Source organism: Cryptotermes secundus, unplaced genomic scaffold (assembly GCF_002891405.2).
Source record: "Cryptotermes secundus unplaced genomic scaffold, Csec_1.0 scaffold46, whole genome shotgun sequence".
NCBI classification, from domain to species: Eukaryota; Metazoa; Arthropoda; class Insecta; order Blattodea; family Kalotermitidae; genus Cryptotermes; species Cryptotermes secundus.
This window is the reverse complement of record NW_019726221.1, coordinates 1,418,325-1,446,126: the sequence shown is the minus strand read 5'-3', so window position 1 is coordinate 1,446,126 and position 27,802 is coordinate 1,418,325. Positions and strand designations below refer to the sequence as shown.

The following is a 27,802-nucleotide window of genomic DNA, read 5'->3' as shown; positions in this document are numbered from 1 at the left end:
AAGCGTGCCCATTGGCGAATTCACATTAGGAGTTTCTGTTACAAACCAGTATGTGCAACACGTAATCCTGCATGATGTGTGAAATCAAGTAGCGCGGGTCACGGATCTTAGGGACCCAGAAGCTGCTGAGTTGTTGGTGAAGGCATTTCCTTGTTAACATCAGTTTGCATGTCATTCAGCAGCCTTAATTAAAACAACTGAAATTGTAATAAATGGCTGTTGTGTACACAAAACAAACTCCGTTGGCGGTTGTCCGCAAGCGAACTATAGCGACCGAGTGACCGCCGCTTGTCGGCGAAGTTAGTGCCAACTTTAGCGGATAGAGGGTGTCGCGTGGTCAGCGCAACGGATCCCCACGGCCGATAATCTCTTTCTTCTAGACCGGAGCCGCAACTTTTCCATTCAATTAGCTCTTCAGTTATCCTCATGAGGCTAAGTGGACCCCGTTCCAGACCCACTACTTCTCAAAGAATCTGGTAGCGCTGGGAATCTAACCCGGGACCCTTCATCTGTAGCAAGAAACTCTGACCACTAGACCACAGAGGCGGTCGTTGTGTACACAGGTGGTACTAATTAAATGAAGTCTATCATGAAATAGATATGTAGATTCATTTAGCACGGACGTTAATTGGCATAACCAGCAGTGCAATAAATGGGTGGGCCACGGGGCGTCACACACACACACACCCACGTACTTCACTAGATTGCATACAACGCCACCACAAATACGGACATACGGCCTGCAGTGTAGCAGTTGGTAAAGAGCAATAGAAGAAAGACCGTCATTTCATCCTTGTGTCCACTAAACAAGACCATGTAACTTATTTTTAATTAGATTTAACCAGTTATTCTTGATATTCGCAACTTACTTAACTGCATTATCTATTGGTCTCAATTTCTGTAAATATTATACTTTAAGGTGACATAATAACAACACATGTAAAGTAGTTCCCTTATGGTGTTGGCTGTGCCTTGGGGTGAAGGCCAGTAGTGGTTGAAACATGTAAAAACAAGACTTTTGCTTCCTTCTGTTGAAATAATTACACTTTATGGACTTCTATTACTTATTTTTGTATTACGCGGTAGCGTAGTTGGTTGAGACACTATGCTACAAGCCGGAAGATCGCGGGTTCAAGTCTCGATGAGGGCATTGGATTTTTTCAATTGACCTAATCCTTCCAGCGGCACTATGGCCCTGGGGTCGACTCGGCCTCTAACAGAAATGAGTACCAGGAATTAATTAAATAAATTTCATGGGGAGTAAAGCGCGGCCGGTGCGTAAGGCTGACAAACTTGCCGCCATCTATCAGCCGATTGTCTAGATAATGTGGGAACCTCAACTTCTCACAACCCTATGGGCCTCCATGGCCTGTTACAGAGATATCTTTACCTTTACGCTTTATGTTTATTCCCTACTAATCATTCGTAAGTAAAAGCAGCAACTAAGCAAATTACAACATTAGAGCACAGTAATAAAAATTAGATCCCACTCGTACATCTCTTCGAAATTTGATGTATCTGTTCATTGTAACTTATTTTTTCCTTTAATTAATCAGTAAAGATAGGGTCATCAAATATTCGAACCTTCCCACACGGCGGAATTCGACCAGTTTAGAACCGAAAAACTGTGCTTAGCTAATGTTAATAACCTGAAATGCACCAGTGAAAAGTAAAGTAAATGTATCCCTGTAACAGGCCGTGGAGGCCCATAGGGTTGTGAGACGTTGAGGCTCCGACATTTTCTAGACAATCGGCTCAAAGATGGCGGAAAGGTCAGCCTTACGCGCCGGCCACCCTATACCCCCAAGAACATTCCAGGAAGATTCCTGTTACTCATTTCTGTTAGAGGCTGAGTCGAACCAGAACCATAGTGCGGCTGGAAGAATGAGGTAAATTGAAAAAATCCAATGACCTCATTTGAATTCGAACCAGAGACTTTCCAGCTTGTAGCATAGTGCTTCAACCAACTACGCTACCGCGTGACCCAAAGATAAAGCGTATAAATTATCAAACAATCAAAATTGTAACGTGTATCTTCTTACATCCGGGATATGAATTTAAGTACGTGAATATTACTGACGGGCATTCGTATAGTTGCAAGAAGATTCATACGTACGGATATCTCGCCCAAAGAAGGTTCACTGTTAGTGGTTCATGATAATATTGTCACATGTCCGGGGTTCTGTGACAAATAATTAATGAGTTCCGGCTTTAGACGACGCTGTTTATTGGAGAATTACTCGTTTACACTCACAATTACAATCACTCTCAAAGTAACGCCCTTTCGGACGAAGCGACGTGATTAGTCCGTCGTCTCTCGCGTTTCCTCTTCAGCGGTTATTCTCTTACACCACTTTCTCGGTGGAGCGTCTTTGCTCTTGGGCTCTTTTCTTATCTCTTCTCGGATCTGAACTCTACTGTTCAATATGTCAAAGTCACACTGCTACTGACGGTCAGTCAGTCAATAAGTCTTGGTGTCGAGCCCCATCTAAGGCTTATGTGCAGATATTTGTTAATGTTTGGCAGTTACGGTCTTGATTTTTTTGTGGGAGCCCTCTCTGACGAGAGGATTGGTCTGTCTTTTCTATATGCTGCTGGTCCTTGCCAGCGCAGTCTTTCTCGGGTCTGAGTCCCTTGGTACTCGAGACCATATATTACTGTCTCGGATTTGAGACTTTCATTTTCGTCGCCTTCTACGACTCGCAGGGTCACGGTGGAGGTATTCGAACACGCCTCCACACGAGTAGCGCATTTATTACCGTCGTAGGGTCGCAGTCTGCCTTCTTAAGTAGATCGTAGCGTACCGCTGAGAGAACACCTTGTCGAAGGGTTCTGTTTCCCTTGTTAGCTAGAATATTCGTTAGCGGGTCTATTCGTTGCCTAGGAATTGCGTTTGTTTGTCACTACGTGCTATATTGAACTTTTTTTATATTTTTTTATTGCTAGTGGGGTGGGACTAAGTCTCTTGTACTGCGGCCACTTCTGGCCTATTGTACCAGCCCCAGATGGTAGGTGAGGGTGATTGTGGAGCAATTGGTGGAATGAAGATTGGCAGTGGAAACCGAAGTACTCGGAGAAAACCTAATCCCACTTGACCAGACCCGGGAACGAATCCGGGCTGCCGCGGTGGGAAGCCAGCGACTAACCGCTTGAGCTATGGCGCGGCCCTATATTGAACTTAATAAAGGAGTTTAATTTCAGTTATCCCTTGAATAATTCCGCTTTAATCATGAAATTCAGGTTGAATTCAGCTGAAACATGAATAAGTTTTCGCCTCATTCTGTAGCCATTGTGAGACATTTTCGCTCACTCATGCCTTGCTTGGTGCATGTTCGTAGTAACTCCAGGCCATAGAAATGCCCGGTATTTTGAAGAGAAGCTCAGCTTAATCGCCATAGAAATGCCCGGTATTTTGAAGAGAAGCTCAACTTCGTCGCCATAGAAATGCCCGATATTTTGAAGAGAAGCTCAGCTTCATCGCACAGAAATATTCCGTTTCTTTACTCAACAAAATCAGACGAAGTAAGTTTCGAGGATCTCTGTTCTTGCTTCGCACATTCAGACTCTGCAAAATTTATAAAATCCCACATTCCCTTGTTAAGGTCATGATTGAATAGACGTGAACCTTATATCCACTGAATGATCCATAGTGGCGTTGGCAGATGCTGTTCAGCAGATGGGCTGGGTAAGGAAAATGCGTCACAGAAGTTGGAAACATGGACTGCTTTATGCTCGACAAGCAGTGTCAAGCACAGAAGCGGCACGTATGTTACGAAATATTAACGTTCTGGATGTCACCAAGAAGTAAAATTATATTTATATCCCCAACTGTTCCTGACAGTTGCCCGTTGTTTGTTTGCTTTTTAACTCACGTCACTAGAAGCAACAAGTTAAATATTCCATGTAATGACGTCGCGTTCTAAGGCATGAAATGTCTTCGCCCGCTCAACACTGGGATCGTGGTTTCGAATCCCACTCGAGGCATGGATATCTGTGTTTATTTTGTGCTTGTGATCGGTAGCGGCCTTGCGACAGACTAATCTCTCGTCCGAGGAGTCCTACCGACCGTCTTAGATTAAGAAACTGAAGTGAAACGAAGCGTTTCTAGGATGCCCTAAGCTGCAAGTGGGAATAACAGGAATTGAAGCACAAGAAGAAGAAGAATGAAGTCTTTATCTGAAAACGAGTATTTGTCTGTTAGGCCTTTATTAGTGTTGCAGCTATGTACCAGTAGGTGGGTTCATGTAAAACGGAGTACAACGGCTTTGGGGTTGAAATAATACAGAGTGTCCGAATGAAAGGTATCCAAAACAAAAAATGTATATCTCGGAAACTAATTGTCATACACGTATCCGGTTTATGTCATCGGAAAGGAAAACTTTTTTCGTGCCCGGTTTACGCGGAAGCCCCTCCACATTTCTACCGCCATTTTAGGAATCACATGGACAGAGAGATGGCTAGGAGATGGATCGGCATAGATGAACCTATTGTTTGGCCTCCTAGGTCGCCAGATTTAACCCCAGTAGATTTTCCTTGGGTTATGTCATAACTTGTACACTTCTCCAAGTATAATTAGAATGGTCAAGCCAAGGAGGATGAGGTGGGCAGGTCATGTAGCACGAATGGGGGAGACGAATGCGTATAGGATATTGGTGGGAAAGCCAGAAGGAAAGAGACCACTGGGAAGACCAAGGCGTAGGTGGATGGACAATATTAGAATGGATCTTAGAGAGATAGGATGGGATGGGATGGATTGGATAAATCTGGCTCAGGATAGTGACCAGTGGAGGGCTCTTGTGAACACGGTGATAAACTTTCGGGTTCCATAAAATGCTGGGAAATTCTTGAGTAGCTGCAGAATTGGCGGCTCCTCCGGAAGGGCTCAGCTCCATGAGTAAGTAAGTAAGTAAGTATGTGAAGAACATTGTCTACCAGGTTAAGATCAAAGAACTTCATCACCTGAAAGCCCGCATAAGGTACGCTGTCGCTACGGTACCACCAAACATGCTTCAAGCCTGGACATTTGTCGTGCCACCAATGGAGCCCACATTTAAATTTATTGAGAAAGTTATACACGCAGAAGAAAAACTTTGATAGTTTCCCTTTGTAATGGTGTAACCCATTAATGTGTATAATAAATTCTTTCTGAGATATAACGATTTTATTTTGGATAGCTTTCATCAGGACACTCTTTATACACATCAAGTCACATGTACCAGAACCGATTCTGCGCACATAGTCGTCAGCCAGCTTGGCACTAGATAGCATATACGGCTACTAGCCCGTTCATGTCACACATGCAGATAAAACAATACAAAGATATATTAAATAGTACTGTGAACTGCAGACCACGAGTAAAAGTGAACCGCTGATGAGGTGGCAGTTTAAAACCGCAATAAACCGAAAGGGAGAAAACAGAAACAACGTGGAAAAAATAAAGGCTAGACCATCATAAAACGCATCACTTCATCCACAATGGCGTGAGTCGTGGCTGTGTCAGTGTAGACATTTGGTGGTTATTTAATGTCGGAATTTCATATTCGTAGTTAGCGAATGTCACGGTTAGAACTTGGGAGGTCCTTCGTTCCTTGAGCTATGGCGCGGCCTAACACGACTAGACTAACTTCACCATTGAGGGACGACACGTGGCGTCTCATTTTTAAGAGGAGTAACGCCAACGCTTGGCCGCACCGTAGCTCAAGCGGTTAGTCGTTGGCTTCCCACCACGGCGGCCCGGGTTCGATGCCAGGTCTGGTCAAGTGGGATTTGTGGTGAACAAAGTGGCGCTGGGGCAAGTTTTCTCCGAGTATTTCGGTTTCCCCTGTCAATCTTCATTCCACAAATTGCTCCACAATCACCCTCACCTATCATCTGGGGCTGGTACAATAGGCCAGAAGTGGCCGCAGTACAAGGGACTTAGTCCCACCCCACTAACAATAAAAAAAATATGGTTGAAAGTGGGGGATATAATATGAGGAGAAAGCGGTCCAGACAGATTTTAAGGAATTCGCCTAGAGACCGAAGAAAATCACTGATAAACTTTAGTTAGAAAGTGCAGTACCGCGCCGAGTTTTGAAGCTGCTTCCATCAATATACAATTCAGGTGTGTTACCGCTGAGCTAGATTTCTTCGTAGTCATTTGAAATCAATACTTACAACTGGAATCGTTATACAACCCAATGTTCATATCACTCAACTGCCTACAAATTGGATTTGTATATAGAATTTAGCAGTGCGATAGGATACGACTCCGTCCTGGCGCAGAACTTGGCTGTCGGAGCGATGTACTGTACTCATACTGTGCTCCTGTGCCGTACATGAAGGATTTAGGAAGCACTTGCCCGGTGATCTCCCCTCGACAGCATAATCGATACCACGTGAAACTGCGCAGCAAGTCGTTGCTGATATACCGTATAATCAGTAATAATATTAATAACATTAACAATCATAAAAGCATTAACAACAACAATAACATTCGTACTTAAATTATTCAAAAATTTAGTATGTGCTAAATAGTTTCTGCCGGTCACGGTAGCCGAGCGGTTTAAAGCATGTACTGTCTTCGCTCTCTCGGAACCCGGGATCGTGCGTTCGAATCCCACACAAGGCATAGATGTTTTGTGTGTGTGCCTTTTTCTGTGTTTGTATTGTCCTGTGTTTAGGTAGAAGCCTTGCGACGAGCTGATCACCCGTCCAAGGAGTCCTACCCCTTGTAAAATGATCAAGAAACTGAGAAATCAGCCCTGTGTTCCAAAGTAGGAGCGAGAGGGGGAAAGAAAATGTGTAAGATTTTCCTCCGAAACGTCGGTTAACACCACTTATACAAGGTGCCAAATCCCAGAAGACTGCTTTCTTCGAAAGAAAATGTGTTTGGCAGAGTCACGTTATTAAGGAATTTACTGAAAGTACATACAGCAGAAGAGATAACAAGTCAAGGAAGAATAATACCAAAAGGTACCTGCCAGAGTTAACAATTATTTGAGCTGATCTCAAAGCTCTGGTTCCCATGTAGATGTGTTTTACACACAAAGAATTGGGCATATATATATATAATATGTTTTGAGAAAAAAGAAGAATTAAAAAAAATGGTGGTGTGTTCTGTGATTAACAATTAACAATTTCAAAGCAACAACAGTGCTACTCAAACTCTTCCGCGGGTAGCACTTAGTAATTCAATCCGAATTCCCATTGCGCATGATCAGTATAACAGGTGGCATGGCACTGCAATGCGTCCTGAGCTGTCCGTAAACCGAGCATGCAGCCATGGTGCAATCAGCAGACTGCGAGAACAGCTGTAATATTGCAAATAGGCTTTCCGATGGGAATAATGTAGAACTAGTAAGGCAGTAGTTCTCTCCCCAAGCGTAAGAACTGCCGGATCTCACAACTCTATGGGCCTTCACGGCCTCTTACAGGGGTAGCTTACTCTTTATTCACACACTATAGTACTTCCACCCACAATGCAACACGTTTATTGTCTTATTCTCCTCCTCACTACATGTTTCGGCAGTATACATGTATCGAGGAGGAGAAGGAGATAATAAACGTGTTGCATTGTGGGCGGAAGTAAAGTGTGTGAATGAAGAGCATATTGATGCAACTTACTTACTTAACCATGGAACTGAGCCCTTCTGGAAGAGCCGCCAATTCTGTAGCTACTCAAGAATTTCCCAACATTTTATGGAAGCCAAAGGTTCATTACTGTGTTCACAACAGCCCTACAGCGGTCCCTATCCTGAGCCAGATCAATCCAATCCATACCATCCCATCCTATCTAAGATCCGTTTTAATATTGTACACCCACCTACGCCTTGGTCTTCCCAGTGGTCGCTTTCCTTCTGGCTTTCCCACCAATATCCTCTACGCATTCCTCGTCTCCCCCATTCGTGCTACATACCCTGCCCACCTCATCCTCCTTGACTTGATCATTCTAATTATACTTGGAGAAGAGTACAAGTTATGAAGCTCCTCATTATGCGGTTTTCCATATTAATGCAACAGGATGCTTAAATACAGTATTAACAAAAGTTACATTTTTTGCAAGAATTGTTGCCATAGGAAGTCTGCTTACTTTCAGGGCGAAATATTAATTTGAGCATGACAGGCTTATGCGTTTGCCATGTTGCTATTAATCGTCGTAGGTAATTGAAAATTACTAGGTCAAGGTGACCTCCAGTTACATAGCTTCCACACCGATGTTCGTAAAAATCAGTTAACTGGTTAAAAGGGACACCGACATAAGCTGCATTATAATCTAATTAACCTCCTTTCTCCCTTAAGAAAGGAAACTGCGAATGAGGACAGCGCAATGCGAAGTATGAGGAGGTATGGGCTTCTTCCATAGCACGGCATTGCAGCGTAGGAGAATGCACTGCTATACTATCGGAAAGTTCCCGGACTAGGTAAAGAAATAAACGCTGGCTTAACTTACTCAATTTCGGCTGCCATCTCCTTCAAAATAGTCTCCTTAGGAACACATGCAGTGATCCCAGCTTTTTTTTCCCTGCTTCAAAAGCACCGTGGAAGTTATTTACCTTAATGCTGTCGAGTACAGCTTGTGATTCCTTCGGATGTCAGACACTGTTCCGAAACGTCCCTTCAGTTTCAGTCTGGGAAACAAAGGGAAATCACAGGAGGCGAGTAGGGAGGATGGAAAACAATAGCCACGTTGAAGAAAGCAGTCTTATGGGATGTGGCGCCGTGTAGATATTGTGTTAACCGACGTTTCGGAGGAACGTATCGCCTCCATATTCAGGGTAGAAGACAAGAAGAAATCCGCGAGCGAACCAGCGTGAAAAGGCGCAACAGTCATTCGTATAGTTTAACCACTGACTGACTAACTAACTAACTAACTAATTTACTTCCGTACTTCGTGGAGCCGAGTCCTTCTTGAGAAGTTGCAGGTCGCTCAGCTACTTAAGAATTTATCAATATTTAATGGAACCCGAAGGTTCATTATCATGTTCGCGAGAGCCCGCCACTAGTCCCTATCCTAAGTCAGATCAATTCAGTCCATACCCCCATCCTGTTTATCTAAGATCCATTTTAATATTATCTACCCACATACGTCTAGGTATTCCCAGTGGAGTTTCGCCTACCGGCCTTACCTCCCAAACCCTGGAGAAATTCGGCTTGTCTCAATCCGTGCTACATGCCCTGCTCATCTTATCCTACTTGGTAATTCGAATTATATTTTGCGAAGCATACAAGAGCGTCTCATATTGCTGTTTTCTCCAATACGTCTCGAGTGCGCACCAACCTGTTCTCAGTCGCCCTCAGTTAATGTCAGAGACCAAGTTTCATACTAATACAAAACCACAGGCAAAATTATAGTCTTGTGTGTTTTAATTGTTACGTTTTAAGACACCAAACGAGAAGACGAATGGTTATGAACTGAATTGCAACAAATCCATATTTAATCGACTCTCGAATTTCTCTGAATTAAATTTTATTTGGTTCATCTTGGTCCGTCACACTAGCAATATTATAAAAGATTATCAGCTCCGTCCAGTGTGATCGTTGTTTTTTTAATCTTTCATCCTTGACATGTTTCGGTCTGAGAGATCATCTTCAGAAGTATAGCAACACAACGCGGCCCGAACAACAGGACGACACTAAAGTCCTGTTCGTCAAACAACGGAACCACGAGATGGTAGACACTCATCTTCCTTTAAAGAGAGGCAGTACAAAGGATACGAACCAAATTGGTTCTAAATCTTAACAAAATTTTTTAAACCACACCTGTAAACAAACTAATTATAATAATTTATAAATATTTTAATGTATTCATGCACGTCGCTGTACTTGTTAGAGGAACAGATTTTATGTTCATTTTATTTTGATGATATTGTATGTATGTATGTATGTATTGATATTGACAAATCACATTGTAATAGTAGTTTCCGCCTGTATTTATATATTCTTCTGAAGATGGTCTCTCAGACCGAAACATGTCAAGGATGTAAGATTAAAAAAAATTACGCTGGACGGAGCTGATAACCTTTTATAATTCTCTGAATTAAATTTTGTTTTTATACTGTCGTTCCCAAATATTTCCATTTTGCCACATTTTCGAAGGATCTGTTAGCTATCGTTACGTTTTATTTTGCCCTGCATTCTGGCGACGAGACTTCAAGTCTGACTACCAGCAGTATCGCAAAATAACCCACAAAATGAATGAATATGATATAATTATCTCCGCTATATACGAATAATGTGACCTACTGACATCGTTACCTGAACCACAAATAAAATACAACATAATTTCTGCTAGATATTAAGAGGGAACCCATGGAGAGCACAGCGCAGTATCACCGGTTTATATCTGACTTTTAAAACCGTATTGCATAAGATGAGACTCGCATGAATGTAATAACATGTAAACCTTACGAAATACACTCACTGAAATTTATTAAACACTCAGGCGTAATCAAGTATATATTAAAATGCTATTCAGTATCTGATTTTCATGAGATTGCTTTCAGATCGGCTTCGGGAATATAGATAGCAAATCAGAGTTTTAGATAAAACAATTTTAACTCGTTCCAAGTTTTTGATAAAGTACGGAAATACATACAAAAGAAAGAACAAAGTCAGACATCATATTAAACATTCTTTTGAAATTCATGTAAAAGTAAATAAAGGTAAAGGTTTTCCTGTAACAGGCCGTGGAGGTCCATGGGGTTGTGAGATGTTGAAGCTCCCACATTTTCTAAACAGTCGGTTCACAGATGGCGGTGAGGTCAGCCTTACGCGCCGGCCGCCCTTAACCCCCAGGAATATTCCTGGTACTCATTTCTGTTAGAGGCTGAGTCGTCCCCATGGCCATAGTGCGGCTGGAAGGATTAGGTAAATTGAAAAAATCCACCTCATCGGGATTCGATCCCGCGACCTTCCGACTTGTAGCATAGTACCTCAACCAACTAGGCTGCATGTAGCAAAAGCAAATTTTGTTTAAAGAGATGAATTGAGAAATACTTAAAATATTTTTTCCTAAAATAACAAAAAGTAAAATCAATGAATTAGGCTGTAAGTAATAGTAAAAGAGGCCAGTTAGTCAAACGACTAAAGGAATAAATCCTAGCTCTCTTAATTGGGGTCCCAGTAAGGTAACAGGTTTAACATCACTTTATTGTCATCAATCATTCCACATTACCACCTTGAAATGGCTCCTTTCATGTATCTCTCACTTGTTCGTTCCGCGATGTTATGACCTCGTTGAGCGGCTCAGCTCGGCTCGGCTAGACTTGTCACGTCACCTCACATTAATGAATGATCTAGTTTAATCCTCGGTCTTCCACAAAAGAAATGCGTGTCTATAGGATTTGTTGTGCCCCTTCCCTAGTGCTCGGACGAAAATAAAAACAAAAAATGATTCTACGTTGCACTGCATTTTGTAACTAATATAAATCAGTACATAGTACAGGTACCTTCTTGAAGTTAATTTTGGCCTGCTACAAAATTCTTGGCACACGAATGTTGTTTGTTCCCCAGGTGCGGAACAACTAAAATCATGTTGAGTGCGTCTTCCGATTCACAACTGCTGGTCTGTGACATTTCGAATGCTTATGTAGATTTCTTTTCCTTTGACGCTGCAGCCCCAATTTGGGCCTTGGCCTACCTCTATGAAACTTTCCTTTTCACTTCACTTCTTAGATATTCGGTAGGACTCCTTGGGCGAGTGATCAACCCTTCGCAAGGCCTCTACCTGTACACAAACACAGAAATACGCACGCACACAAACACTAAATATCAATGCCCTGAATGGGATTCGAACACACGGTCCCGGCTTCCGAGCGAGCGAAGACAGTGCATGCCTTAGACCGCTCGGCTACCGTGACCGACACTTCTGTAGAATACACATACGTAAAATAAGTTGATCCTAATTCACAGTGTATTATTCATACACTTTTATTATCTGATTTAAATATATTGTATTCTTGACATTCCAGTCTATAAAAGCGTGTAAGGGTAAAGTTCGGATATAAGCTTTCAGGTTTCAAGCAATTAATATGGTAAACCTTGTTATCAGGTGTAAAATTTGAGTTTTCGCGGCGGAAATTATCGATATTATTATATTCTAGGATGTAACGCCGTGGATTCAGGTAAATACTTGCCTTCCGCTTCTCTGAAGAGAGTAATGGTCATAGTCATCGCCCAGAGAACCTCAAATCCGAACTGATAACAATCTGTTTTACATTGTTGAGGGGATAATCGGAAGGGGAGGCACAATAGATCACTGTGGTCGCGGTGCAAGGGCCGAGAAGGCCCACCCCTTAGTATAAACTGTCCTGCCTACCAGATGTCCCTCGCACACAGGAGGCAACTGAACATAAATGAGTTCTGCAACTGTACACCCCTGATAGAAATACGTGCATTACTGTCGCCAGCGCAAGTTGGACGCGACAGACAGAATGTGCAGAATGAACAGGAAAGTGTTAGATGCTGTACATGCCAATCCAATGGCTAGCACTCGTCAGGTGGAATGTGAACGGCGCTCTCTCAACTTGCAGACTGATGTACATTGTATGATTTTCTCCTGTACAGCTTGTACAAGGGCTGCAACCAGGACAGAGTAAGCTTCCATTCCAATTATGACGATGGCTTGTACACAGAGTTACAGACAAACGTCACATTTTATATTCGGCGTTGTAGACTGATTAGGTGAGAGTGGAGTTACCAGTCTTCACACTCTATTACCCGTTTTATCGGAGAATGCACGTGAGGGCATGTGGTTTCAGGACGACGGAGCCCGTTCCCACAGTTCACACCAAGTGCGTAATTGGTTGAGCGGCCATTTTCTGAATACATAAATAGGCCGGAGGTGATGTTCGTCTGACCTGAACCCGGTGTATTTTATTCGTATGGGGATGCATACAAGAAGACTTTTCTGCTACGGATAATAATCACGACGGTCTAATACGTTAGCGAGAGAGCGCGCGTTTATCAGCGCTAGTGACTCATTCCGATATCGGAAATTACAGCCGTAATCTGTGAGAAATGTTGGATCCGCTATGCGCTGCTGCGAGGTTTCCTCGATCATTGAACGCCATGTATATCACATCATAGCAGCAGGGGCAGATACTAGGAGTCAACCTAGATAACTGGCTCGCGTCAGGGACTCCTTGCGATGTCTCTGTGGAGCGTGCATGCGAGTTGTAGGGGTAACACTGAGAAGTTATTGTGGAAAACTATGTATATGCGTGCCAACTACTCAATCGAAAATTTGTGGTAGACATAATGTAACTTAAAACCGGAAAGAGTCAGTGTATTTTGAATCTTTGCTTTTAATTCATTTCCGTTAAAAGTAACATACATGTACATGTGTGGACAGATATTTTGCTTTCTCACAAAGTGGCACAGCGGCACAATTCGACGAGGTGTTGAATCGAACAACAGTTTATTTACGTTTTCTGCTCCTAATTATCTCTCAAACAACATCCAAAAGTCTGACCTAAGGACTTTGAATCTTGACGTATTCTGATATAATGTGATTGTTAAAATCTTTTTAACGAATGTAAAGTGTGGGGGTTTTCACGGCTGTGACTATGAAGAATGCTGTCTTCTGGGATGTGGCGCCGTGTAGATATTGTGTAAACCGACGTTTCGAATGAACGTATCCCAGAAGACATCCTTTTTCCTTATTTTTATCGAATGTTCACACCCTTAATTCTTTATCGTGATTCGCAATATTACTATATTGGGAAACACATTTGATCTTATTTCCGGATGACTTCAATGTAAATTAAGATAGGAATAAATATATGCAGAGAATTGACCTACAGACTGTAGAACTCTATTGGTTTTTGTATGTGTGAAATTCTCTTTCTGTTGCATACACAGAATGACGAGTGGCTTGTAAATCTACAAAGCTGGGAACTAATCCACAAACATACTGGAAGCTGCCTAGTGCAAATTGTGCTCATGTGCCCATTTATCTGTTTCCACGGGTAGGTAACTATAATAAGGGCCTAAAATATCCATGTTTCTGTCAGTGCTGTCCATCTAATGGTTGCCAGGATACTTTATATGGTGTAATGCACAAAGCGATCTGTCTGTCGCCAAGTCAACCATGTAGGGTTTAACGAATAAATTGATTTGTTTGACGGGGATAACTAGTAGACAGCATGTGTGATTTCACGCCCTTTCCCTTGCAAGAATTTGAAATATGGAAATTAAAATTTTTCACTTGAAAATGTCCGAAGGATGTGGTATCAAATCGAAACCCAGACATTTACCAGCAAAGTCTGGAGATAAAACATAAAACAAACAAGTACTTACGTTATCCTACAGAGATGACACTGTGATTATACAGAAACATGTAAGACCAATTATCTAATAAATTATTATTTGTTAATGAAACTCTGAGGCAGATAACGTCGCAGCCGAGCGGACGGCATTCTTGCTTTGTACTCAGGAGGTTCAGGGTTGAATAATATCTGTGCGCTGGTACTTAGCTATCTTGACTGACATTCTTCGGGGTTTCTTCTAGGCCCTCCAAGTAAATATGGGAGAATACTTGTAGTTCTTGGCTTCAACATTCGCTAATCAACCTACCGTACGTGCCTCATAGCCTGTGCTATTGAGAATGTCACTAGATTACACCACAAATGAGTTATCAGAATACGAAGGAACAAGCAGTACATAATTCCTAGATTTCTAATTTTCAGTGAATGCATCCTGTTGTGTATCATATATTATTTCTTACAGAAAACTGTCACAATACAACAATCAATAATACGTGTAAGTAGGTCTAGGAGATAATTTTGCTACATGTTTCGGCCTTCAAAAGACCATCAGCAGGCAAATACATTAAACTTTTCGTTATTGAATTGCATGTCAAATACAGGATACAGTGCTAAACTTCCAAGTGTATACAGTGCTATAAAGTGATATGAGTGAATATAAAATATAAATTACAATAAAAGTTGAAGTCTTAAATAACCAGTTACATAGACAAAAGTATAGTTAAAAGTTGTATATGTGATGGTATTTGGAAGTTGGCAGTTGTAATCGTAATATATGTAATTCTTATACGGACATATAATATACACAATGGCTGATGTGGTGTTCGGAGGCTCGTTGTTATGTTGTATGTTATTATTTAATATTTGATACTATTTGAGGGGCGAATCCGTTGTGTAAATGTCCGATTTGATGGACCGGAAGGGTTCAGTTGCCCGCCCCCCTTTAAAGAGACTCTTTTCGTGATACTCAAAGGGTTTGGCACCAAGACGAACTGATTGGCGACAAAACAGCTAGGCTAACAGTGACTCCATGTCACTTAGTGAAGAGTTTATTGGTGAGTTAGTGAGTTAGAGAACTGCTGGGGCTCAGGCTTTGTGAGCGGTAACTGAGGCCATGGACAGTTCGGGAACCCGGAGTAAGAGAACATCAGCCGCTGAAAGCCGCTTCGGAACAACAGCAGTCAAGACGTGACTGTGGACACTAGTGTGCTGTAAAGTGTGGTCACGAGTCCAATAAATCCGATCACGAATCCAAAACCAGTGTATAGTCACACTGAAACCTTACAGTACCAAGAACCTAACAATAGTTTTTCAACTGAATTATGTTCTCAGTATCAGGGGATTCCAGATTCGCGCGAGTTTCCTAGAACGTAGGCCTCTCGAATGTGGAGACACTCGCACGATTGAAATTTGTCGTAGGCAAATGAACGTCATTGGAATACATCCTGTGTTTTGTATAGTCTGAAGGTTCGTTATCACAGCAATATATTCTCATCATCTCATACATAAACATATTGGATAATGGCGCGCCATAGCTCAAGCGGTTAGTCCCTGCGGCGGCCCGGGTTCGAGCCCGGGCCTGATCAAGTGGGATTTGTGGTGGACAAAGTAGCGCTGGGGCAGATTTTCTCCGAGTACTTAGGTTTCCCCCGCCAATCTTCATTCCACCAAATTCTCCATCATCATAATCACCCGGGGCAGGTACAGTAGGCCAATCAGTGGCCGCCATTGCCGAGTGGACCCAGTTGGACTCCACCCCCCCCCCACTATGCGAATTTAATAAAAAATATATTGGATATAATTTGTCTTGGTTTGTTAGCGTAAGGTGTATTTTAATAGACCCTGTTAGTACCTCACCGCGTCATACATTGCGTTAGTCAAGGAGTAAACTTCGCAACACCGCTAACCGGGCCAACATTCCTCACAGATTGCTGCTGTAACTGCTGATAGCAGAATGACTCATTAGCGCTGATAAATGACTCATTCCGTTATCAGCAGTTACAGCAGCAATATGTGAGGAATGTTGGGCCCGGTCAGCGGTGTTGCGAAGTTTCCTCCTTGATTGAACGCCCTGTATTAATTGAAGCGTTCCTTCTCCAGAATGTACTCCCACCAAAATGTCCAGTCCTAACCACTGTCAATAGACGAGAAGCGTGGAACATTTGTGTCGTCGCGTTCCGTGTTAAATGATAAGTACCGAGCGCTGTTGTGAGATCTGAGTTTCTCGTGGCGGTGACTGGGATATGACGCCGTGTAATTATGTAGAAGTTTTCGATATTTTTGTAGGACCCTGACGATGGAGGCTGTATGTTCCTCCTTATCGTCGGTAAACTTATAAAAAATATCCCAGAGAGAGTGCTCTCTATAGAATTCCGTTATTTAACATTATTCTATCATACTCTATCTATATACTCTTATCATAGACGTTATTTCGACATTGAAGAGTGCGAACCTTGGAGTAACGGCACGCCCTCAGATTAGCCCTTTTGGTTTGTATACAACAAATCGAATCTGCATTTCATAAGATTCCCTGCATACAGAATTATTGTTCGTTCTGTAATACCACCTAGTTTCATAAAGGAAGCGTAAAAGCGTAATTTCCATAGAAATATTCGTAGAATTCCCAGAAACACTACTTTTGATACCCCTTGTTCGGTGAGTCATCACGAAACTGGTTCACACGATTCATATATCAGTCTCGAAACAACAAAGAGAGAATGAAATAAATTGATGACTGTATTTTTCAGACACTTAACCAACTTAAAGTAACCTTGTGCCCATAACCTTAGTAGACGCAGAGAAAATAAGAGAATTGTAGCACGTAAATTTTTCAGATGATATCCCTGAGTTTATGAACCATGCCTCCGAGCAAGTCAGTGCAGCGGTAGCGCTCTGGGCCTGTATGCTGGAGGTGCTCGGTTGGAGGGGCACAGCTTATTCTGATTGAAGGGTTTCGTGACGTATGCCGGACTGGCGCCACAGTTAGTCTTCCTTCCGAACTCTTTCCAGTTTATTATTTATCACTCTTCCTACCATTCTATATACCGAAAGCCTCATGAAATACCCCACAAACCCAAAGCGCACCGTGTAGCGCCGAAGCTCAGTGAAGACATGAAGGAAAAGCGACACGCTTTTTGCAGAGAATAGTTTGCCCGGGGGCCAGCGTGAGCGCTACCTCGTAAGTCTCGGGGATAACCTGTATGACGTGAAAGTCGCCAAGGAAACTTCTCGAACTGCAGTAGGAGATGAAACGCCGGTCTTCCAGGCCGCGTCCGGTCTCTTTCCTAAGTGACCTTAATTATCTGTGATCTGTGGGATAAGCACTCCTAGTTAACGTCTGTTTAAGCGCTGGTTCCGTGTTTGTAAGAACGGAAACTTGTATCACGTTGCTGTAGTTGGGAAGCTCGTGAGTGGGAATTAAACCAAGAGCCATTTCCAGTAGTGGCGCTCAGGCAAGATAAGGATGAAGACGGATATTCCGTCCTCCAGGTTATTAGTCAGTCTGGAGAAAGTCAGTCGATACAAAAAAGGACTTAAGTGGCGAGCGAAAGCAGGGTGGACGTTTGCAGAAATGTCAAAGGATTCGTCAGAGGACACCGTCAAACTTTACATGGAAATTTCAAGTATTAACCGCTTCAGAAATTAAATAATTTTGAATGGAGATATACAATATCAGTGAATATATGTATAAGAGTAGAGAAACGCATGCAAACACATTCTGATTGGGCAAAAAGTAAAATGTCAACATTGATTAAGAAGAAACTGGAAAAACAAAATGAAGCATGGGAAGTTATTAACGATTCCTAAAGGTATCTTTAACATGTATGGGATGGAACAGGTTATGGTACTACAGACGTTCGGAAAAGAATGGAAACTCCATCGGACGGTGGAGAGAGTGTTAAAATAGAGTCAGGAATCTATTTTAATCTAACATTTGTTCTGCACTTCGTTGAGTAGGGTCATGCAGCATTGCCTGTTTCGGTTTAACAAATCAGTTCATCTTTCCGCTGGCGTCTCAGTTTCCTGTTCCCCTTCGCTGTATATTTTCAGTGTATTTTGATGTACCCTCTCATCATCCATCCACTATATGTGTTTGTCTGTAGCTCGCTGTTCTGTCTTTTAAATAGAGAACTTCATTATGAATTCTATCCAACCTTATGCAGCTTTCACATTGGTTATAAATGTTATCCCTAAAACATATGCCATACCACGTCGTGACCAAGTTTCCACGTTCACATAAAAGTACAGTAACACCAATGACTCTGTAAAATGCATTTTGTTTTATTTTGGCTATCAGTGTCCTTAAGTTTATCATATTTTCCTTAAAAAGTGAAGTTGTCCATATGCTTAATTCGTTAAGCACAACGCCATGCAGACGTGGAGTGGAGGTATATCTCCACCATTCTTGACTTCGGTACTGGGTGGAAGTGAATAGCCAGCTTCATACCCCGACAATTATACTCCCGGAGAAAGAACCTCCGGTACCCATTGGATAGGAGGCTGACTGGAACACAGAGCTCATGTAGGCCTATGGACTGGAATTACACAATACTTCTTGAATGCCATTAATTTATTCAGACAGTATCTTCGTCGATATTCGAACTGGGGGCATTAGAAATACAAAGAAGGACCAACCACTATGTATATCGCTATTTTGTGCCCATAACTACAGGTTGAACCAGGACCTCTGCACAAACTCTGAGGAGAGCTGGATCTACCAGGGAGAATCATTTTTTACCAAGCAGCCCGCATCTTCCGGCACGTCGTTTAGGAGTTACGCGCCCCTGTTCGCAGCGTATCGTGCAGGTATGTGTACACTGCCAGTACACGTCGAATCTCTTCATGTTTATGTTTACACTGTTGAACCAAGTGATGACGCCCTTTCCTCGTCCCCTGCACCACGTCTGTGTAGGTAGTCGATTACGCTATCAGTTTCTTGCTATCATCCATCGGGAATGGACGTCTTTGATTTGTGTGGCCAGCGCGATCACCCGACTTCATGCCCCTAGATTTTTTTCTTTGGGGTGTGAACACTGTCGTGTACGCCACTCCAGTTGACACCAGAGAGGAACTGACTGTGCGAATACACGCTGCTTTTGAACAAATTCAACACAGAACTCAAATGTTCGACAGAGTCCGACAGTCACTGCTATGGCGGTGTAATGAATGTGATCATGTTCAGTGTAGACGCTTTGAACACCTCTAAATCGTCCGCAAAAATGAAGAAATAAATGAATAATTAATTTCTTATAGATTCTAAAGCGTTCCTTCCTCATCTGAAGACGGAAATAGATCCAGTTTCCGAAACGTCGTGTCTTCTATTACCTAGAATTCCGGACGATGGGAAAAATTAAAAAACGCAGTAATTCTGGGAATTTATTTCTCTGCCTTCTAACAGTTTCCGTTGAAGGAAAGATAGAGGGGCGGAGAGAAGTGACAAGAAGACGAGGAAGAAGACGTAAGAAGATGCTGGATGACCTTGGGGACAGAAGAGGATATTTTCATTTGAAGGAGAAAGCTCTAGATCGCATCAAGTGGAGGAACTGTTTTGGAAGAGACTGTGGACCTGTCGTCTTGACAGATTACTGATGATGATGATTATTATAAATTTCACCTAAGACCTGTTTTCCTTTCGATGTTGCTTAGCTCATGAACGACGCGTCGGACAATACGGGTTATTTGATAAAAACCGATCTTCCCTGCGAGATCTATCGATCCTCAGAGTTTATCACAGAGGTCCTGGTTCACTCAACAATATTTCAATTATTGTTGTTACTGTTGCTATCATCGTCGTCATCATCATGACCGAGTAAAAAGATACGCTTGGCTTCAAATTCCAGCTTACTAAAAATCGTGTATATTGTGACATGTTGTGCAACGGAGAACCCCTCCCTACACAGCAGCAACGTGGCAACTCGTATACCGGTAGATATCTCGTCTCCACTTTGGTTAGCCCATTGGTTTCAGATTACGGATCTCAGATATTGTTTTACTGACCTAGTATACTATAATATAATATGTGGACATTTTATAGTTGCCTGTTTTGAATAGAAAAAAGGTAAAGTTGTCCCTATGCTTTACTAATTAAGCACTACGCCATGAAGGCGTGTGGGGACTGGATGTATAGATCCATATTTTCTTCACCTCGGCACTAGTTGGAGGTGAGTGGTCAGCTTAACTCCCCGGCCGCTCTACCCCCGGGGAACGAGCCCTCGGTGTCCATTAGATAGGAGGCTGGGTGAGCCTCAGAGATGGTCTGGATTACGTGGAGAAGAGAAAATTCTTGACCCTACCGGGACTCGAACTCCGATCTCTTGGTCATCCAGCCGGCAGCCAGTCGCTATACTGTCTACGTTATTCCGGTTCCATTTTGAATAGAAATAATTTTAAATTTTTTTGTGAACTAATTTACAACTCGTCATAAAAAGTAAATACATTTCACGTATCTCGCATACACAAAGCTTGGCCACGCTCAACTGCCCCCTTCCCTGCATCTAAAAATCGGATCAAGTATGTCGAAACTCCGTCACAGTGCATAACAGCATGCGGCACATGCACACTACGTAGTCCAACAACTGAACTTCCTGAAATATAAAATTCATTTCAGTAGTACCAATTCATGTGCTTCATTTTGATAAATTTCCTTGCCAACACCAAGTCACCATTTTCCTCTGCAGAACTCTTCTTTTGTGAGATTTGAGGTTCTCACAGCGGTGACTTCTGGGATGTGACGCCTTGCAGCCTGGTAAAGTTTTCCGACGTACTTGAGGAATGTATTGCTTCCAAATTCAGGGTCGAAAATTAAACTGAGGAAGTAAACAGTCAAGTAGCAAGCAAGCAACTGACGCTTTGCTTGTTTGGCTTACACTTTGACCCGAAGGACTGAAGCGTCGGTTAACCTCTACCATATGGCCCCTCATTCCAAAATCACATCATTCTGTGATGCTGCTCCCGTTATTAACACAGCGCTTCGAATTTCATTCATCCATTCATCGGTGGTTCTGCAACCCTTTGTTAGGCCTTGGCCTCTTCATCGGTATCGTAACCTTTTTTACAAAGACGATATGACTCCTTGAACGTGTGGTCAGCCCGTCTCAAGGCTACTACCAGCACACAGTACAACACAAACACAGAATGAACACACACATATATCCATGCCTTGGATGGGATGCGAACCCGCGATCCCAGTGTTTGTGCTGGCGAAGACAGTTCATACCTTAGACCGCGCGGCTACTGTGATCGACGTTTCGGATTTCAGTACCTGTGAGATACGGTGAATTGCATTCTATACCCTCAAGAATTCCAAACTCCAAAGTTTAACATATTTTAGCAAATAAGCTACGAATTCAAAAAGAATTTTAACAAACTAACTATAAATATTTTAAAGTATTGGAACATCCGCTGTAGCTGTAAAGGCTTTAGATTTTACAGCCAATTGTATATTATTTATATTGTATATATATATTTTAACTTTTAGAACATGTGCTGTAATAGTGGCTTCTAACTGTATTGATTTAAAGGTGTCCCTCTGAAGATGGTCTCTGAAGACCGAAACATGTAAGGGCATGAATAATTGAAATAAGAAAATCTTAACCAGTCACATTGAACGGAACTATTTAGCTTTTTTCTTAATATTAGTATGACGGACCAGAATGAAAAAGATCAAATTCAGCTTTTTCAAGCTACTTCCCATCAATTTATAAGTCAGGATGAAACGTAACTTACTTGTTGAAGTTCGTTAAACTTATAGAAGTGGTTTGTAATTACTGTGGTACAGAATGCATACAGCACAGTATAAAATGCAACGTCTTCTCAGTCGTGACATGAAGTGGCGGTTCCCGTTGGTCACGGTCATCACTTCACTAACAGATCTCTCTGAACCCTGGCGACCTCGCTGCGTTCCTAATTCAATCACTTTGATTGTTTTAAATTTCGAGAATCAAGTTCCTACCCGTTGGCACTTGTGACCTCTGTCAAGAAGATATGCAGTTGCTGAATATTATTAGGTAACTTGGAACAGAAACCGACATCAAGCTCAATTGAGAGGTTCATATGAATAGAAGTGTCTTAATAGGTTCTGGTATAGACCGGGCTCAGTGTCTAGAAGAACAGTGGCCGCGGCATAGCTCAAGCGGTTAGTCGCTGGCTTCCCACCGCGTCTGCCCCTGGTTCGAGCCCGGGTGTTGTCAAGTGAGATTTTTAGTGGACAAAGTGGCGCTGGGGCAGGTCTTCTCCGAGTACTTCGGTTTCCCCTGCCTATCTTCATTCCACCAATTGCTCCACAATCACCCTCACCTATCATCTGGGGCTGGTACAATAGGCCAGAAGTGGCCGCAGTACAAGGGACTTGGTCCCGCCCCACTAGCAATAAAGAAAAATAATGGGAGGCTTATGAGATCACCATCCTCTCTGTGTGTCTGTGCCCCCCCCCCTCAGTGTTTCATTTTCTATGCGGCCCCTTGTCGTATGAAAGGAAACGAGATTCTTCCCACAACTTCTTGTTTTATAACTCTTCTTTAAAATGTTCAATATTTAGTGTTTGTTATCAAAATCTTTCAGATATATGGGCTGTAGAATAAATGAAAGTGAAGGAAACTCACAGATAACACTCTTATAATAGGAGCGCGCTATACGGAATTTTGTGAAAAACCGTCAAATGAATCAGCACGGTACTCTACGTAAAAGTTCAGCTGAACCTTATGCTACGTATGTATAGTAGCTCTTACAATGAACTGCAATGAATGGACGCTATACTCCTATAAGAGAAGTGAAATATATAAAGAATTTCATTAACTTTTCTTCAACTGGTCCTTCAAACCAATGGAACTTAAATTCTAATGCTCGAACCTGTGTAAGTTTGTATTTCATCATAATCTGTGAAAGAACTAAGAAAATACATGTAAAGCTTAAATTAGACCCTTGAGTAAACTGTCCTTTAAGATGGGTTAAGTTACTGAAACTACATTATGTAGTAGGGCCTGCTTGTATTGCGTAAATGCCGTATAAATTCTAAACCACGGGTTAGCGAAATCTACTAAAAAATTCGGATGATACTCGTAAGAGTTCATATGTGCCCTTAACCCTTTTCAGTCATTTAAATAACACTGAAATATTCAGTTCCTCTTTCACAGAAAGTACACTGCTTCTCCATTACAAAGACCAGCCAGTTGATGTTGTTCAGTGTAATCGTCGCTGTGTATTGTGAGAACTGATACACAAATATACAGAAAGTGCACAAAATGCAGGGATTTTAATGTTAAAGCGGGCGTTACGTGTAATAATCACGTTGCTTTAAATGATTAAACATGACCCAAGCAAAACTAAATTCCAATTATTTCAACAAAATTTAATGCGCCATCAATGTACCGAGACTGTTAACATGGCAAGGAATTAAATTAATTATGATTTTAATAAAATCAGTTAAAGAAATATATGAGTGACTATAGACGGGGTTTGGATTGGTGTCTCTATTTATTGACCACACGCCTCGTAACTTCAAGTAACTATAACATTCTCATTGGTTTACACACATTACAGATCACTGTAACTGCAGCACACATGTCTTCACGAGTCGTTTCCTGGTAACGGATCTGACAGTGTCCTCTGCTTACGTATTTACCGCTTGTAGAATATCCCAAAACACAACTGAGCTCAGAGTCAGAGTCAGAGTTACTTTATGACTTGCGGTTTTCCACCGATCAGTTCGTCTTGGCCCCAAGCCCCTTGAGACTCACGACCAGCATCTTTTTCGACTGAATACTTGCTCTCATAGTCCTTATATAACTTCTCTGACGGGAGGTTGAGTCTGTCGTTTACAATTGCTTCTGGCCCTCGACAGCGCGGTCATTCTCTGGTCTTAGTCCCGCGGGACTCACAACCACATTTTACTGTCTCAGATTCGAGACTCCCTCAACCTGGAGGAACAGGTCCTCATAGTTATATCCCCCAGGAAGTGTGGCCCGGTTATACCCCCAGGCACTGGGTTCCCTTTTCGTCGCCTCCTACGACTCGCAGGGATACGGCGGAAATATTTAAACCCGCCTCCACTAAGCTTTGAACTTTTTCCCGCTTGTAACCCCTCTATACGGACAGCGTAGAAAACAGCGCTCATTTTTTCCCATTATTGCGTGCACAGCCATCGGCACGGACCCCGCAGAAAACTTCACTTTCCAGCCAGTCCATTGGTACGCTGGCCGCTACCTAACAACAGCTCTTTCTCCTTTATTTCGCGGCCGTTGCCTAGGAGCGGGTCTGTACACCACAATATCAATGATTAAATGAATTTTATTCACTACTGCATGTTTCGGTTTCATAGATAACCACCAGGTGGTTTGTAAATAATTGAATAAATGAAACATATTGAACTGCAGGGTATCATGTCTGAAAAGTAAATATTTTATTATAAGGCTTGAGTCCTGGACGTATTGTAGAGCGGAAGTTTTGTCGTAGTAGTTTCTTGAAGAAATTTTGTTGTCGGTGCGGATTGCTGTGTATTGATATTCTCAATATTCTAGTTGTACTGTGGAGTTCCTGTAATTAAATATAATATATTGAATTAAATTAATGCGAATAAATAAATAAATAAAACGCAATGCATCTTATTGAAATCGGTCCAGTAAGCCTGTTGACTGCACAGATTCGCGGATGGTCATAACGAAACTCTCTCTCTTTAGAGTACGCCTGTACATTCCATTGTTACTGAACTGTTGGAGAGTTTCCTTAAACATGTTAAATAAATCAGCACCTCTTGTTTCAGGGGCGCCTCTTCAAAAGTATACAAATGCCTACACAAAGGAAAGACAGAATGGGCCTGCAAGGTGCTCGAAAAGGTAAGCATTTTTCAAAGAATATGATATCTGATTGAAAGTGACACCTTATAGTCTGGTAAAAGTAGCATGCTGGTTACTACTTTCTCAGTTTCCTGCTGAGCTTACTCGCCATACTCTTCGACCATGAAGATGGAAGTATTACGTTCCTCCGAAACGACGGTGAGCTATGTCAGGCTACACGGTGTCACAATAAAGACGACAGTACTTTTCATAGTCATTACCGTTAGAACCTAAATATTTTGTCTGATAGCGAACTGATTTACAAATGGTAACACAACTGGATTTCTGTCAAATGTTGACAAGAAAACGTAACAGTTACAGGTATACACATAATCCGAAGTGAGGTTTATTCTCTATGTCAGCAGCCGGATCGTCTTCACCGAATGGTGCATAAATATTTGAAGACTTGAAGCGATGCTGGAAATAGTGATATTCTCTTATTTACCATACATAATTTGGGGCAGTGTCATGTTCACATGGGCACGCGGTAGCGTAGTTGGTTGAAGCACTACGCTACAAGACGGAAGGTCCCGTGGTTGATTCCTGAAGAGGCCATTGGATTTTTCAATTAACCTAATCCTTCCAGGCGCACTATGACCCTGGGGTCGACTCAGCCTCTAACAGAAATGAGTACCAGAAATCTTCCTGGAGGTAAAGGGCAGCCGGTGCGTAAGGCTGACATCACCGCCATCTGTGAGCCGATTGTCTAGAAAATGTGAGAGTCTCGACGTCTCAAAACCCTATGGGCCTCCACGGCCTGTTACAAGGACGACTTTACCTTTTTTTACATTTTTAAAATGTTCATGAAAAAACAGTGGTTCCTACCGCTCCATGCGGAGTCAAGTCAGAAGGACATTTCATAGGAATCTACTAATGGAAGAAAATTTACGAGAAGTTAATTTTGAAGATAAAAACATTTTGATGACACGAATCTGCTAACAACAATAAACAAGGTCTACTAATTCATCTGTGACAAGGGGAGAGAACTGTGAGGACAGCAATAGAGTGGTCTAAAGCATGTCCACATTACTCGTGTTCGTGCTCGTGTGACTCGCTATGCTCGCGAGTAATGTGGACGATATGACAAGTCACGAGACAAGCAAATTTTAAATTTTTAATTTAAAAACTATAACCGATAAATTAAAATACGACTACAGCCTATACACACTACGAGTAAATATACGGATCCTCACCCGCCGAAGCCTGGCGAGCAAATAAAGTAGTGTGGACGAAGATTTACGAGCACAAATAGAAACCAGACGAGTCTCCCGACGAGCACAAGCCTGGCGAGCACGAGCACTAGCACGAGTAATGTGGACGCACCTTAACTACCCATTACTCAGCTCTCCTTTATTTAAACCGGAGATCGTTTTCGTGCTCACAAGAGGCCGCACTTGTCCCAGACCTCAGCCAGATGAAACCAGTTCACACCTTTCAAAACTCGTTTCTTCAAGATTCGTTTTAATATCATCCTTCTACCTGCGCCTACATCTTCCAAGTGGTCTTTTCCATTCAGATTTTCCGATCACAATTTTTTATGGATTTACCATCTTGGTACATTCTTCGTAAATTTCCATCTTTTCTTCCGTTTTGATGACATATTTGGTGAAGTTTACAAACTCAGAAGCTACTCATAATTACTGACCTCGTTTTATAATTGTTATGTAGTTTGAATATTATATCTCGCTGCATACTTCAAATATACGTAGCAAGTGACGCAAATCCGGAGAGTCGGGGTTCGAATCCTGGAGGTGATATTTTTAATTAACCGCCGCTCCCAACCGGTTTGGAGCCTACCCAGACTCCTGTCCCAAATTCACGGGAATTCTTTTCTCCGGCGTTAAAAGGGATCTTCCGTTAAGCTGAACACTCACTTTCATTTAATGCCCACGTGGAGCTGTACTTCCACTCTCCCATACATCTTCATTGATATAGTGCTTAATTAATTAACACAGGGACACTTTTACTTTTGTAACATGCAAACATTACAGACGTAACACTGTCTCGCTTTTGTAAATATTTCCAAATGACAAATATTATAAACTTATATTTTACACGAGTTCTCTTGTGATATATTGTCACGTGTAGACGTGTGACTATTAGACGAGTTTTGGTTTGGATGATTGGATTTATTGACTACTTATACACATCAGACTGAACTACAGGCAATTACAGCGCTATCGCCAATCACAATTTACAAATCACAGCACCCGCTAAGCCCTTTCCAGCCTGCTGTTTCTTCACCAGCCGTTTCTTGGCAACGGCTGCAGCAGTGGAGATCCGTCAGCTTCCCACGCTCACAGCCTTTCTTTACCGACTCTCGTACAGCACTTCCTGCCAGCTATTGCCACCGGACCTCTCAATCCAATTCTCTGCTGCCACCTCCAACTATGGGAAGTAGATGTATAGACCCACATATTCTTCACCTCGGAACTAGTTGGAGGTGAGTGGCCAGCTTCACGGCCCAGTCCCTTTACCCCCTTGGAAAGAACTTCCGGCGCCCATTAGATAGGAGACTTGGTGGGCCCCAGAACCGGTCCGAACGACGTGGAGAGGAGAAAAATCTCGCCCTTACCGAGACTCGAACTCCGGCCACTGAACCGTCAAACGCGTAGCCAGTCGCTATACCAACTGCTCTTTCCCGCTCCCATTGTGATTAATATATGTCAAATTTATTATACTATTGTGTTAATAAAAGTACTCATACACACACACACATATATATAT

General features: G+C 42.3%; 1 protein-coding gene across 1 annotated transcript in view; it reads left to right on the top strand.

Annotated features, from left to right (window-relative positions):
* The window catches only part of LOC111863842 (calcium/calmodulin-dependent protein kinase type IV), a 98,258-nt gene that overhangs the window by 38,439 nt on the left and 32,017 nt on the right, over positions 1–27,802 (top strand). The window contains exon 3 of the mRNA XM_023850578.2: positions 25,003–25,075. Coding sequence (XP_023706346.1) covers positions 25,003–25,075 — 73 coding nt within the window. The remainder of the gene's footprint in view (positions 1–25,002; positions 25,076–27,802) is intronic.